Source organism: Schistocerca gregaria, chromosome 3 (genome assembly GCF_023897955.1).
Source record: "Schistocerca gregaria isolate iqSchGreg1 chromosome 3, iqSchGreg1.2, whole genome shotgun sequence".
Lineage (NCBI taxonomy): Eukaryota > Metazoa > Arthropoda > Insecta > Orthoptera > Acrididae > Schistocerca > Schistocerca gregaria.
This window is the reverse complement of record NC_064922.1, coordinates 940012147-940027011: the sequence shown is the minus strand read 5'-3', so window position 1 is coordinate 940027011 and position 14865 is coordinate 940012147. Positions and strand designations below refer to the sequence as shown.

Genomic DNA, 14865 nt, shown 5'->3' with positions numbered 1-14865 from the left:
GAGACACGGCGGGAGTGCCAGAGATGGCGGACTTTGTGAAGCCTTCATGGCAGACATTTCACTGTTCGTGAAAAAAGAAACATGCACATTACTATTATTTGCACGACGATTCTGATTGTGTAATCACATTTTCAATATATTTGTTAAAGTTTAGTATCTGACAATAAATTATACAAGCAACGACTTTCCAAAATCTAAATGGTTCATCCGATTTCGTCGATGTATGTGTCTGTAGAAAGCTATTTTTGTGAACATAAATTGGTATAAATTACAGGCATGTGACTTGAATAGTACATGAGTTATTGGAGGTCAAAGTGGCTGATTACTACTAATCACGTCAGGCCATAAGTACTCCACAGTTACACGAAAAAACGGTAGCAGTGTGCTTATAATTTATTTATTCACCTGTGTCTTTGTTTATATCCGATATACAGGATGTTACAAAAAGGTAAGGCCAAACTTTCAGGAAACATTCCTCACACACAAAGAAAGAAAATATGTTATGTGGCCATGTGTCCGGAAATGCTTACTTTCCATGTTAGAGCTCATTTTATTACTTCTCTTCAAATCGCATTAATCATGGAATGGACACACACAGCAACAGAACGTACCAGCGTGACTTAAAACACTTTGTTACAGGAAATGTTCAAAATGTCCTCCGTTAGCGAGGATACGTGCATCCACCCTCCGTCGCATGGAATCCCTGATGCGCGGACGCAGCCCAGGAGAATGCCGTATTGTATCACAGCCGTCCACAATACGAGCACGAAGAGTCTCTACATTTGGTACCGGGGTTGCGTAGGCAAGAGCTTTCAAAACTGAAAGTCAAGAGGGTTGAGGTCAGGAGAGCGTGGAGGCCATGTAACTGGTCCGCCTCTACCAATCCACCGGTCACCGAATCTGTTGTCGAGAAGCGTACGAACCCTTCGACTGAAATGTGCAGGAGCTCCATCGTGCGTGAACCACATGTTGTGTCGTACTTGTAAAGGCACATGTTCTAGCAGCACAGGTAGAGTATCCCGTATGAAATCATCATAACGTTCTCCATTGAGCGTAGGTGGAAGAACATGGGGCCCAATCAAGACATCACCAAGAATGCCTGCCCAAACGTTCACAGAAAATCTGTGTTGATGACGTGACTGCGCAATTGCATGCGGATTCTCGTCAGCCCACACATGTTGATTGTGAAAATTTACAATTTGATCACGTTGGAATGAAGCCTCATCCGTAAAGATAGGCAATATATACCTATAACATGTAAGTGTGTTAACTCAGTCAGTTAGTATTGCTCTGTTTGCGATGACCATATGTGTGTTGACTTGTGGCTGTGTAATCGGATGATCGTGCTGGAGGAACGTTCGGTAGTTGTATTCACTAGGAAGGGTGACTACCATAAAACTGTTTAATGCATGTGGATGATAACACAGGTGAAGGCATGTATTCAATTTTTAGGAATGACTCTGAATAGTAAGCTTACTTGAGTGGTGCATGTCAATACCTTAACTCAAAACAGCGAGTAGCCGCTGAATATTATCAGATCCCTTGCTACAACACGGATGGGGACACATTCTTTAGTGCTGTCCCTACTGTACCGCTCTCTTTCAATTCAGACTGGTTTAGGGATGTAAAGTCTACAAGTACATGAGCAGCAAACTGTTAGAGAAGTTAGACAAATCTCAGCGCACCTGCTTAGGAGCAATGAAATCCACACTAATAAATGTACTTTGGTGGAAGCACAAGGGATGCCCCTTTACATAAGGAGGTAGATGTTCATGATCAAACACACAACTGTGCTGTACACTCCAAGGAAACTGGAACAAAAAGCCACATGATATCATCTCGACATATAAAAATTTGGCAGGTATGTGCAGAGATATTGCTTCGAACATACAGTGGCCAGCCTACCAATACAGCTATTTCAGGCATCACATTTCATTCCAAACGATGGAGAGAAAACATGATTTTTTGGAGATGACTGCACCATTGAGAATGTGACTGGAGAAACAGGAAACTGTGTAATCTACATATACACAGACAGTTCAAAATCCACACAGCATAAAAATTGAGTTACTAGCAAATACCTATAATTACCTGGCTGAGACTATTGTAGTTTTAAAGGCAATACAGTGTTGTATAAACCAGAAGTACTCATCTTTTGCAATATTATCAAACTCTGTTAGTATGCTATGAGAGAAATCTAGTATAAAAGTCTCAAAAATTATGAATGAATACCTATCGCAAGTTCGCTTCTGGTACTATGAATAACTAAGAAGGCAGACCAATTCCTGGACAGCGAAAAAACAGATGAATTGGCAAAACAGGTTGCAAGTGACGGGACATCACTAGACATAATACTAAACCATGGGGAACTCCCAGAGCACTTCAACTGCACCTTATCCAAACATCTGTCTTCGATGATATCACATATCAAACCTTATTGCAATACCAAAAATAGAAGGTAATAAGGAAAATGTTGTTAACATACCTCATCAGTAATACAGTACTACAAACAATATCATGTAAGTGTTTGCTATAGTCAACCAATATAAGAACCTATAATATCATAATAAAATTTTTATTTGATGCAAAATGCCAAGATTTTAATGTTGATAATAAACTGTAATGGGCATTCAAGATTCATCTCCACCAAAGGAAGTGAATATTGTGTGTACAGAGTAATAATTATCATGTAGTTATTAATGAATGACCAGTATACTGAGACAGCTACATTTTGACAGCTAGTTCAGGAGGAGGTAGCCAGTACCTTTTGGTACTGTTGTTCCTGGCGATGGCTGTAACACTGTGTGGTCTGATAAATCTAGTTGCTGTACATTCAGCTCATTATATTTGTAAGGAAATGAAGACTAAAGCAAAAATAAAAGAATCTGTCATGCAAACAATGATAAATAGTTTAACATTTAAGTAAGACATCAGCTCAGTTTTAATAGTTAGTAGCTGCACTGTAATATTGCTGATACAGTAATGGAATGAAGGATGGGTAGCAGTTACCACATACACAGTATAAAGATAATTTGTTAGCTACAACAGAATAATGTTGAGATTTATCTCAAACATTTGCTTTCCAGGAATACATTAACTTAAGAGTCATTAGAGGAAGGGGATCAGGCAGATTGTCCCAACATTAAATCTGTCATTAGCCAAATCTTAATCTATTGATATTATTTTATTACATAACTTTAAGTATATTATTTACAGTAATAACTTTAATATTGCAAATCTTGTCAATATATATGATATATATATATATATATGCTTTTTACAATTATGTTGATATGATTAGTAGGTTGTTTGTTTGTGATTTTGATGTGAAATTCACTTCATTTCAGTTCAAGGAGTAATGACATGTAATGAAACATAAAAAATATAAATACAGTCTTCCAATAAATATGCATATTTACACACACTGTTGTAAATACTGCTAACACAGTTCAGAAAGCGTAGCACTATCATCTACAATTGTGTCAGTCCATGTTATCAACATCCTTCAGCTTTATATAAAGCCAGCAACTTAGGATCATGCCAAAAATTTGAATTACGCATATTCCCAGTCCAACAGCGCCTAAAATTAATAAATGAGCTTGTATCTCCTCTGCCAAGCGGTATATACATCCCTGTAAAAAAAAAAAAAATTATGTATACACATTTCCAACAGTGAATTGAGGCTGATTTCAAAATTTTCTAATTAATTTATGTGCTATCTCTAAACGAATTTTGAAAATATTCAGGGATACCCATATCGTATTCTCAGTCAATATGGTACAGCTGACTGCTGTATTAAACAACTTACATTGTAGTAAATGTTGCTTGGGTGATCACGTTTCCCACATAGTGCAGAAGGTGTTTTGCAGCATGAGTCAGGAACTTTGCTTGGTGTATCAGGATTATTTTTTAACCATGTGCTGTACTGCCAGTCCTCAAATCTTACAGCTCCACAGCACTTGAACTGTAACAGAAAGAAAGATGCAATGCATTCACATATGAGTTCTGTGCATCGGTAAAATTTTCTGCAGTCCTCCTGTACATGTATAATTACTGCCTACTATATTATTTTTACTGAAAAAGTTTCATTAATTTACATGTGTGTGTGTGTGTTTTATGTTGATTTCTTGAAACATCTGTGGCTTACAGTCATGTAATAAATAAATATAAAATTATGAATGGCTGTAGAGCAAATCGTTATTAACATTCAGGGTGCAGATGGTGTAACACAAGTTGTGGAATTTACTTACATACTTACTCAGAATGTTATTATTATCTGGTCATCAATTTAAGTACTGTAAATGTTTATGAAAACATACTTAATACTGAAGTTTTTTTCATATTGGTGCTCATGCTCAGCACATCAGTGCTTCACCTTGGAGTATCAGTTAATATGAAACAATATTTCAGTATGAATTATTATTGAATATTACGATTATGAGACATTAGTACTGTAAATACAAAATATATCTAGGCGGTTGTGTAAGGGACTACAAGTTGTTGGTGTCTTTAGACTTTATTTTTGATCGTTTATAGTGCCTCTTAATTTCATTTTTGAAAAGAATATAGTAGCACTTTGACATTCCACACATCCAATATTTAAACCATGAAACATCAAACATTTAGTCTCAAGCTTTTGAAACGATATTTTATTGTTATAACGAATCTTTCATTTAGCTGCAAACTATACACTCCATTAAAAATCCTTTGACATTAAAATTCAACGCCTGTCTTTAGGTGTATAATGCTGATATGAACTGAGTGTTCAAGACAAAACCCACTACCCAACTCAAGGCTTCAGTCTGCCAGTACTTCTCATGTATTGTTTGTATTTCAGACAGGCTTCCTTGCATCCCACAATGGAGTAGTAAGGATGAAAGGAAAGAGAACAAACGTCATGGCACACAGAAACTTTGAGTTGGGCCAAGGAGTGTTTCTGGATACTTGATTTACTTTGAGCACAGAAAAAAACGCTGAGTGTCGAGAATCTTGGACGTACACTCAAACAATGTTTATAAATTCCTTCCCATGACGTTGACGAAAAGAAGCAGCGAAGAAGCTATATGAAAAGTAAAATGCAAGAGGATAGAGATACTACTGGATGCATCCTTTGCTTCTCTTAGTTCTTATAATTTCCCGTTTGTCTCTTTTTATAATACCTTTCACCAGTAGCAGCGTTTTTCACGCAGTATATCTATCACTGAATTAATTAAGTCATTTATTGCGTTTAACAGATACCATCTACGTTTATTCATCTTTTCCACTGGCCAGTCCTTGTACCTCTTCAAGTTGTTTTAAATTTTTATATGTGATTCACGATTTTTCAGTTTTTGTGAGTTATGTATGGTATGGTGTTTTATGTTTATATTTTATAAATCGTTTTTAAATAAGAAATAGATATGGTTAAAAATTAGGATGGTAATCACAAAATGTGATTTTTGTCATGGTTTACTCTTTAATCAATCTCTTCCACACATTTCAATTAACTTTCTTTTCTTGTCAATTTTGTTTTGTGTTTTATATATTATCACATCAACATATCTAATTTTTCACCCTCCTTTATAAATTTTATTTTGTCTTCCATTTCATGAATTAACACTTGGCGATCCTTTTGAAAGTGTTGTGTTGCAAAATAATATACTAGGTGCAGCCAAGTAAAACTTCTGACACCTTCTTTGATGAGACAGCGAGCAGAGGAAAGTGCATCAAGCAGTAACAGCCTGGATGGATTTGAACAAGGGGAGACTGCTCATACTGCAAGTATTACAGGTCTACCACAAGCTGGTTACCTAACTCCAAGGATTAACTGTGAATTGTAGGTGCCAAATTATATGGATGCTTGTAAAGACAGAGGAGATACACTTCAGATGGCACAATTTCCCTGTGCCCAAGCTGCAATGGCGGTATCTGTTGGGGCAATGATACCAGTCCAGTAGCATAACAAGCACAGGCCATGTAAATACTGTTTATTTTTCAGTGGGGCAACCTTAGTTTGCAACAGACCAAACTGGAGGTGGGACTAATGCCAGTCTACTATCTTCTTATCTAATTGTCTTCAAGCTTCTATGGAATGGCAAGTCACACCCTGGGGACTTGGAGACACTGTCAGCCACAGCATCACCATCCATGCCGAGTCTAATGGGAAGGACTTAGGTGCCTTCAATCAGCAGGCCACTTGGTGGCCTATCTTATGGGCGCAGTTGAGCAGCTGCTCTTCTGTCGTCACAGCAGCGTGCAGTCTCTACGGACCGCTTCTTGCAGCTGCTGGAACACTCCACTGCTTTAGGCCACTCCCCTGTCTGGACACTCAGCACTTCTCCACACACTGCACAGGGGCTGCTGGCTTGTGCTGGCGGCACATCTGACGTCCAGAGTTGTCTAGCCTCCTCAGTAGCGCTGTGGCACCCCTGTTGTCACAGCAGCATCCACACAGACTGCGTGCTGGAACTGACACTTTCCTGGCAGGACATATGCTGCCTCTGTCTTGCTGCCATGGGCAGCCTGGGACGACAATCAATCATTTATGTATTGTTGAACAATAAAAGGTCCATTATTCGTCAGACAAGCTCCCACTCACAGGCCACTGTTCACCAATATCCTGCAGTGGTGGCCTACAGCACCCTGACCTCGACCTGCATTCAGCCACCACCCAAAATAGTGTCCAAACCCCGGCCATGACACCTGGTGTCAAAAGTGTAGCTGGGCCCTGTATCGCACCTTAAGCTACAGCCTACATCCAAAACTATGGGTTGGTGAGAGACTCTTTTGTTTTGGCCCTGTTCTTCTGTGTTAAGACCTTGATCTATGAACAGGAAGTTCACAGAAAATCGAAACTGAGACTTGTGACGCCACAAAAGCCTGGAGATCTATCGCAAATAGTCGTCGAAAACTCGTCTCCTTCTTCTGCAGTAGGTTACAATGTGTCCAGGGCGTGCACAGTCTCTTGTCATCCGTTTGTTCCTACGCAGGTCGTTATACTTGGCGGAGTTAGTTCCAGATAGGCGTTGGTTGGATGCTGGTTGTCTGAATGCAAGGGCTTTGAGAGTAATGTACTGCTTGCATTCCGGTTCCTGCCCACGTAGAAGACTGTTTTTATGTTGCCCTATTGGAGACACATTGATGTAGATTTGTTGCCCTATTGGAGACGCATTGATGTAGATTTGTTGCCCTATTGGAGACACATTGATGTAGATTTGTTGCCCTATTGGAGACACATTGATGTAGATTTGTTGCCCTATTGGAGACACATTGATGTAGATTTGTTGCCCTATTGGGGACACATTGATGTAGATTTGTTGCCCTATTGGGGACACATTGATGTAGATTTGTTGCCCTATTGGAGACACACTGATGTAGATTTGTTGCCCTGTTGGAGACACATTGATGTAATTTGTTGCCTTATTGGAGACACATTAATGTAGATTTTTGACGAATGTGGCGTCTCCGCCAGACGATGTCACGTCGTAATTCGCAATCTGGACCAAGCAGAATCGCCAACAAAGTACAACAGTAAACACAGAAAGCGCGTTTATTAGAAACACCAACACGCGGATAGACGAGAACTGAACTCTTGGACAGAGTACGCTGCTACTTTTACACATCCAGTTTTCCAGAATATACAGGGTGTACATAAAATCCGGCATCACTTTCAGTTATTTATTGCACAAGGACTAAACACTGTACAGATGTCATAGATATTGTATTTTGAAGAGAAACTCTGAAAGTCTTTTTTACAAACATTCGATATGCGAACCATGAGTGACCCGGCTGACGTCAATGCGGTAATCGAATTCTTGCCACACCCGTCCCAGCATGGCATCGCCGACCGTGGCGGTCGCTTCCTGTGTTCTCTCCCGGAACTCTGCTATATCACGTGGTAGAGGCGGTACACACACCAGATCTTGAATGTGTCCCCACTGAAAAAAGTCACACGGAGTGAGATCTGGTGGTCGGGGAGAACATTTCGAAGTGCAACCCACAGAAAGCTCGCTCCGGACCTGGACTCGCCATGATTGTGACTAGCCCTTACTATCGGCAAATCACGAAACTACGCTGTGGCAGTATACATGAAAACAAAAAATACACTCCTGGAAATTGAAATAAGAACACCGTGAATTCATTGTCCCAGGAAGGGGAAACTTTATTGACACATTCCTGGGGTCAGATACATCACATGATCACACTGACAGAACCACAGGCACATAGACACAGGCAATAGAGCATGCACAATGTCGGCACTAGTACAGTGTATATCCACCTTTCGCAGCAATGCAGGCTGCTATTCTCCCATGGAGACGATCGTAGAGATGCTGGATGTAGTCCTGTGGAACGGCTTGCCATGCCATTTCCACCTGGCGCCTCAGTTGGACCAGCGTTCGTGCTGGACGTGCAGACCGCATGAGACGACGTCTCATCCAGTCCCAAACATGCTCAATGGGGGACAGATCCGGAGATCTTGCTGGCCAGGGTAGTTGACTTACATCTTCTAGAGCACGTTGGGTGGCACGGGATACATGCGGACGTGCATTGTCCTGTTGGAACAGCAAGTTCCCTTGCCGGTCTAGGAATGGTAGAACGATGGGTTCGATGACGGTTTGGATGTACCGTGCACTATTCAGTGTCCCCTCGACGATCACCAGAGGTGTACGGCCAGTGTAGGAGATCGCTCCCCACACCATGATGCCGGGTGTTGGCCCTGTGTGCCTCGGTCGTGTGCTGTCCTGATTGTGGCGCTCACCTGCACGGCGCCAAACACGCATACGACCATCATTGGCACCAAGGCAGAAGCGACTCTCATCGCTGAAGACGACACGCCTCCATTCGTCCCTCCATTCACGCCTGTCGCGACACCACTGGAGGCGGGCTGCACGATGTTGGGGCGTCAGCGGAAGACGGCCTAACGGTGTGCGGGACCGTAGCCCAGCTTCATGGAGACGGTTGCGAATGGTCCTCGCCGATACCCCAGGAGCAACAGTGTCCCTAATTTGCTGGGTAGTGACGGTGCGGTCCCCTACGGCACTGCGTAGGATCCTAAGGTCTTGGCGTGCATCCGTGCGTCGCTGCGGTCCGGTCCCAGGTCGACGGGCACGTGCACCTTCCGCCGACCACTGGCGACAACATCGATGTACTGTGGAGACCTCACGCCCCACGTGTTGAGCAATTCGGCGGTACGTCCACCCGGCCTCCCGCATGCCCAATATACGCCCTCGCTCAAAGTCCGTCAACTGCACATACGGTTCACGTCCACGATGGAGCTCCGTATGCCACGGCAAACTGGCTGACACTGACGGCGGCGGTGCACAAATGCTGCGCAGCTAGCGCCATTCGATGGCCAACACCGCGGTTCCTGGTGTGTCCGCTGTGCCGTGCGTGTGATCATTGCTTGTACAGCCCTCTCGCAGTGTCCGGAGCAAGTATGGTGGGTCTGACACACCGGTGTCAACGTGTTCTTTTTTCCATTTCCAGGAGTGTAACTTTCAGGGTTTCTCTTCAAACTGACATATGTATGATATCTGTACAATGTTTGGTTCTTGTGCAATAAATAACTGAAAGTGTTGCCGGACTTTATGCACACCCTGTACACTGATCGAAAGAATTAGAGGGGCACGTGTATCATCATCCGATACATTACATCTATTTTGATACGGGCGGCAGCTTTTGTCTTATTGTGTAGCCTGTGATCTTCTTTTCGAAGGTACGCAAAAATTAAGGTAATTTGCCATCTATCAGCTGTGTTATGCATTACGTATAAGGTGATCCCTCAGAAGGAGGGTCACTGGAGCCATTATGTCGAATCAGATTGTACGCAACAGGTTCTCTAGTGGGGTGCGCAATCGGCAACTGTCACTTGTGGACGTTGCATTCAACCAACCACGTGCAATGCGACATTTTAAAACAGTGCAAGTACCGAGGGCAGTCTGTTTGATCCAAGATGGACAGACTTTTGGGCTTTTTGGTGCATGTGCCAATGTTTGCCGTCTGTCATCCATAGGACGTGGACACGCCAAGCGGAGACAGGTCAGTAAACAGAGCAAGCTGGACAAGGAAGCCGAAGCATTGCAGCCCCACGCGAAGACCGATATCCGACCATCTCTGCTCTGCGGGATCTCTGGAGGATCACTGGAACCGCTGCGTCCGATCAGACTGTAAGCAACACGTAACGAGAAAGAACCTCACGACCCGGACGTTCTGTTCGAGAGTCCCATTTGAAACGACAACAGCTCACAACTCACTTTCAATTCTGCCGTTCCCGTATGAAAAGACAAACGTTGCGAAACGTTTTACTCACAGATGTATCCAATTTTCCTCTGATGCAAAGTGCTCGTATGTTGAGACGCCATGGTGAGCGGTACCTACCAAATGTTGACCAGGAAATCGAAAGATTTGATCACGGTTCTGTGGGAGCGTGGGGAGGTATCAGTGTTCACAGCAGTACCGGATCTTATCGTTGCCCACGGTATCCTTACCGCCAGGTAGTTCATCGAACACATCGTGGTGGATCATATAATGGGTGATGCATACAGTGGTTGCCCTGAATCCCTTCTCACGCAGGGCCGACGTGGCGGCCGACGCCAGGGATGTCTGGCGGACGCTCGGCGCTGGAGTAATGGAATGACAAGTGGTGGGCCCTGCCGAAACCCCATCCTGCGTGTGGAGCACATGCCTCACAGATGTGTCTGCAGTCGTCCTGCTTCACCTCAGACTCTCCAAGAACTCTCAAGGGCTCTCACTGAACGACAGGAGCGGATACCACAGAGTGACCTCTGTAGAGTTATATGGAACATGCCACTTAGGTTTCAGACAGTGACAAACGATCACAGAAGACATCCGTGTTTCTGAAGCTGTCAGAGTCCAATAGAAAGTACGCACAATGACAGGGCGAATGATTGTTTCCTCTTTGCTTATCGATACCAGTCGGAAATTTCAATTCTTGTTATGTAAATGAAACTTCTTGGCAGATTAAAACCGTGTGCCGAACCTTGACTCGAACTCACGACCTTTTCCTTTCACAGGCAAGTGCTCTGCCATCTGAGCTACCCAAACACGACTCACGACCCGTCCTCACAGCTTTACTTCTGCCAGGACTTCGTCTCCTACCTTCCAAACTTCACAGAAGCTCTTCTGCGAACCTAGCAGAACTAGCACTCCTGGAAGAAGCTCTCCTGTAAAGTTTGGAAGGTAGGAGACGAAGTACTGGCAGAAGTAAAGCTGCGAGGACGGGGCGTGAGTCGTGCTTGGGTAGCTCAGCTGGTAAGCACTTGCCCGCGAAAGGCAAAGGTCCCGAGTTCGAGTCTCTGTCGGGCACACAGTTTTAATCTGCCAGGAAGTTTTATATCAGCGCACACTCCGCTGCAGAGTGAAAATCTGATTCGGGAAACATCCCCCAGGGTGTGGCCAAGCCATGTCTCCGCTACATCCTTTCTTTCAGGACACCCAAAGTCATGACCCGCAAATTCTTTTTGGTGGTGTACAAAGACTCCAAACATAAGAATGAGCCGTGGTCGGCTAGCGTTAATGCCGTTTTTCCTTTCGGGCATTTTGTCACCATCGAGGCGTCTTATTCCTCCCTCAGTTACTACCTGAGCGAGTTGCTCACTTGCCTCTGTCAGTGGCAGCAGCAGCAATTCTCGATACTAGTACTGCTGTTAACTTCTTTGGTGTGGCAGTTACGTTTCCACGTCACGGTGTGTGTGGCAGTTGGTCGGTTGGAGCAGCGGGGAAGTCTCTGCGGTGTGTGATCAGGCCGGGACCGCTGGCGGCGTGCAAGCGCGGTCAGAGTCGTGTGGCACCGGCTGCGAGAACTGCCAAGTTCGTCGCCCACCGCACCTGCATACTGGAGTTGAGTAATCAGTGAACCTGTCACGAAAGCTCAATCGTTGTGACATCTCTTCGTTGACTGCTGGTTGTTGCATCCTGGGCTGTCACCGCAAGCAGCAACGTGATGGTGTGTTGGAGTCGGAAAAATTTTGCAGCCGTCTCTCTGTATGGTGTTTAACGTTTGAAATGATTATAATTTATCTGTGAGGTGCACCAGCGGTATCTTCTGCCTTGTGGCTGTTAACGTTGCGCTTACCTGCCCTGGTCATTAGTGTAGTTTTGAGGCAGTGTGTTTTCAAAAACTGGCTCTGAGTACTATGGGACTTAACTTCTGAGGACATCAGTCCCCTAGAACTTAGAACTATTTAAACCTAACTAACCTAAGGGCATCACACGCATCCATGCCCGAGGCAGGATTCGAACCTGCGGCCGTAGCGGTCGCGCGGCTCCAGACTGTAGCTCCTAGAACCGCTCGGCCAACTCGGCCGGCAGCGTGCTTTCCTCGCTGTGTTGATGCTGTCCGGCACGGCGTGTAGTTCGACAGCTTGGTGTTGTTCTCTTTTCCTCTTTGAGTGTTTATTCCGCCTTGACTGTGTTTATACGCCAACTATTAAGACTGCGATCCTCATCTTCGCTGGTACTGTCGTGCTGTTGGTCGGGTGGAAGGGAATTGATTTGGTGGCTGGTTGGTTCGTCAGCCGTCCGTAGGTCGGGCTGCAACCAGATTGTTTAGTGTTATGCTTGGCTGCCTGCCTCACCTACACTTTTGTTAAGAGTTTCCACCCCAGGCCGACCCTCGGAATAGTTCCGAGAACCACTGTTTGTTGTTTGTGATTGTCATTATATTTTGGTCGCAGGTACCTTCAGCCGTGTATTAATATTGTATGTTTTATGTTTAGTATATGGCCTTCACCCAGACTTCATAACATGTTTAAGATTAGGCCTTTAGCCGTGTTTCATTTAAAATTCTTGTTGCTCTGTATTTAGGCCTTCAGCTCCGTCTGTTTCATAATCTGTGGCTTTAATATGTAAATCCTTGTCTGTAAGGTTTCTCTTTAATTATCTTGAATTCTTGAAACGGCCTTCAGCCGTGTTCTGTAAATGTTTATCATAAGGATGTCTTTAATTATTCTTGAGTAGTTGTTCAGGCCTTCAGCTGACAAGACGTTTCAAATTTTCTTAAGATGTTTTTCTGTTGGACTGTGTAAAAGCTTATCTTTAAAGTCTCTCTTTTATTATGTAAAGAATTTTTTTTAATTGGGCTTCAGCCGAAGAATTAACTTTAATGTTCCTTAACATGGCCTTTAGCCGGAATTTGTAAATGCTTGGCTTTTAAAGAATTGCCTTAGCTGATCTGAAACATTATCTGGGCCTTTAGCCGAGAATATATTGTAATTCTACTTAAGTAAGGCTTTCAGCCGTTACTCTAAATCCTGATGTTTTAAAAGCAATCATTTAAACTTATTCTGAAGAAGTTACTTGGGCCCTCACCAGTGAATTTATTTTTTAATGAGAAAACTGTGCATTGGATTGAGGAATAAAGTTGTATGTCTTCTTGTATAACTGAAAGTAATTGACCTTCGCCCCTTTCCACAACCTGATCCGCTCTATCCTGAGAAACCAGATTTCACAGAAATTTCTAGAACCTGCCAAAATAATTATTACTAGAAAAAGCCCTTAAGACCACGTGATTGTCGACCGCCCTCTATGTCATCCTCAGTCATTCGTTTCCAGATGTACTTGGAGGGGCACGGAATGAGCACACTGCACTATCGGCCGTTGTCAATATCTCGACCTTTGAGCCGACAGCTCTCAATCAGGTAGCTCCTCAGTTGGCCTTTGGAGGCTGTGTCCGGTCCTCCCACTAAAGAAAAGTCCATGGCAGAATCGGGAATCCAACCCGACTCCCCCTATATGAAGCTGTGTCACGTCGATAATTACTAAATAACAGGTAACTCGTAATAGCTGGGTTTCAACTGGCTACCACAGCACATCAATCAACGACGATAAACGACGATAAACGCTACGTCAAATTACATGCAGGACAGCTCGCGGCAGTACGAGCCTGTATTAAAAATAAAGGTTTCGAAGGAAAATGTAGTTGCAGATGGTGGCTCAATATGGTAATAAAATTGGCTAAATGTTTTAATATATATGACTTGTGTGGAAAAACACGTGAAAATATGTGTCATGTCCTCTAAGATTTATTAATTCTTGTTGCGTTACGATAACGACCACAAATTGTCACAGAATAATAACAGAATATTCATCATAGCTTTGTATGTATCTATGTGTATTAAACTGGGGACCTAGAAACGACGAAGAGGCTTTGTCCCGCCGTAGCCCTCAGTGGTTCACAACCCCACAGCAGGACACAGCAGTCCACCCACCCCACCGCCGCCCCCCACCGAACCCAGCGTTATCGTGCGGTTCGCCCCCAGTGGAACCCCCCCTCCCTGCGGGAACGTCTCATAGCAGGCGAGTGTAACCCCAGAACTCTGCGTGGTGAAATAATGGTGTACGGGTACATGGAAATGGTGTTTGCGCAGCAACCGCCGACACAGTGTAACTGAGGTGGAGTAGGGGGAATCAGCCCGCATTCGCCGAAGTAGATGGAAAACCGCCTAAAAACCGTCCGCAGGCTGGCCGGAGCACCGGGCCTCCACGCTAATCTGCCCTGCAGATTCGTACCGGCGACCGGCACGCCTTCCCGCTCGGGAATCAGCGCGCTAGACCGTGAATGAAATTGTTAGTTGTCGTATTTATTTTTACAGATATGTTGAATAAATGTCTGTTAGTCTGGTGCAGCATATAAGTTGAGAGTGAATGTCTCAGCTAGCAAAGCACTGAGCAAGTTTCTTCATAAGACTGATACGCTGATTTCTACTCTGGGGCTTCATGATTTAAGTGTCGTCATAGATAGTGAAATAGTGGTTTGGCCAATTGTGACAAAAAGCATCTCAGGATGTTTACAATTGTTTTTAAGTACTCAATGTAATATTAAATCTGGATCACAATACTCTTTATCTGAATTTTATTTTTAAGGCA

At 43.8% G+C, this 14865-nt stretch overlaps 1 protein-coding gene across 1 annotated transcript in view; it reads right to left on the bottom strand.

Moving 5' to 3' along the window:
* Positions 1 to 3165: 3165 nt before the first annotated feature.
* LOC126355847 (CD151 antigen-like) overlaps positions 3166 to 14865 on the bottom strand; it is a 110440-nt gene continuing 98740 nt past the window's right edge. The window contains exons 5-6 of the mRNA XM_050006312.1: positions 3809 to 3964; positions 3166 to 3632 (exon numbers count right to left, since the gene is read on the bottom strand). Of these exons, the coding sequence (XP_049862269.1) occupies positions 3483 to 3632; positions 3809 to 3964 (306 nt within the window). The 3' untranslated portion in view covers positions 3166 to 3482. The remainder of the gene's footprint in view (positions 3633 to 3808; positions 3965 to 14865) is intronic.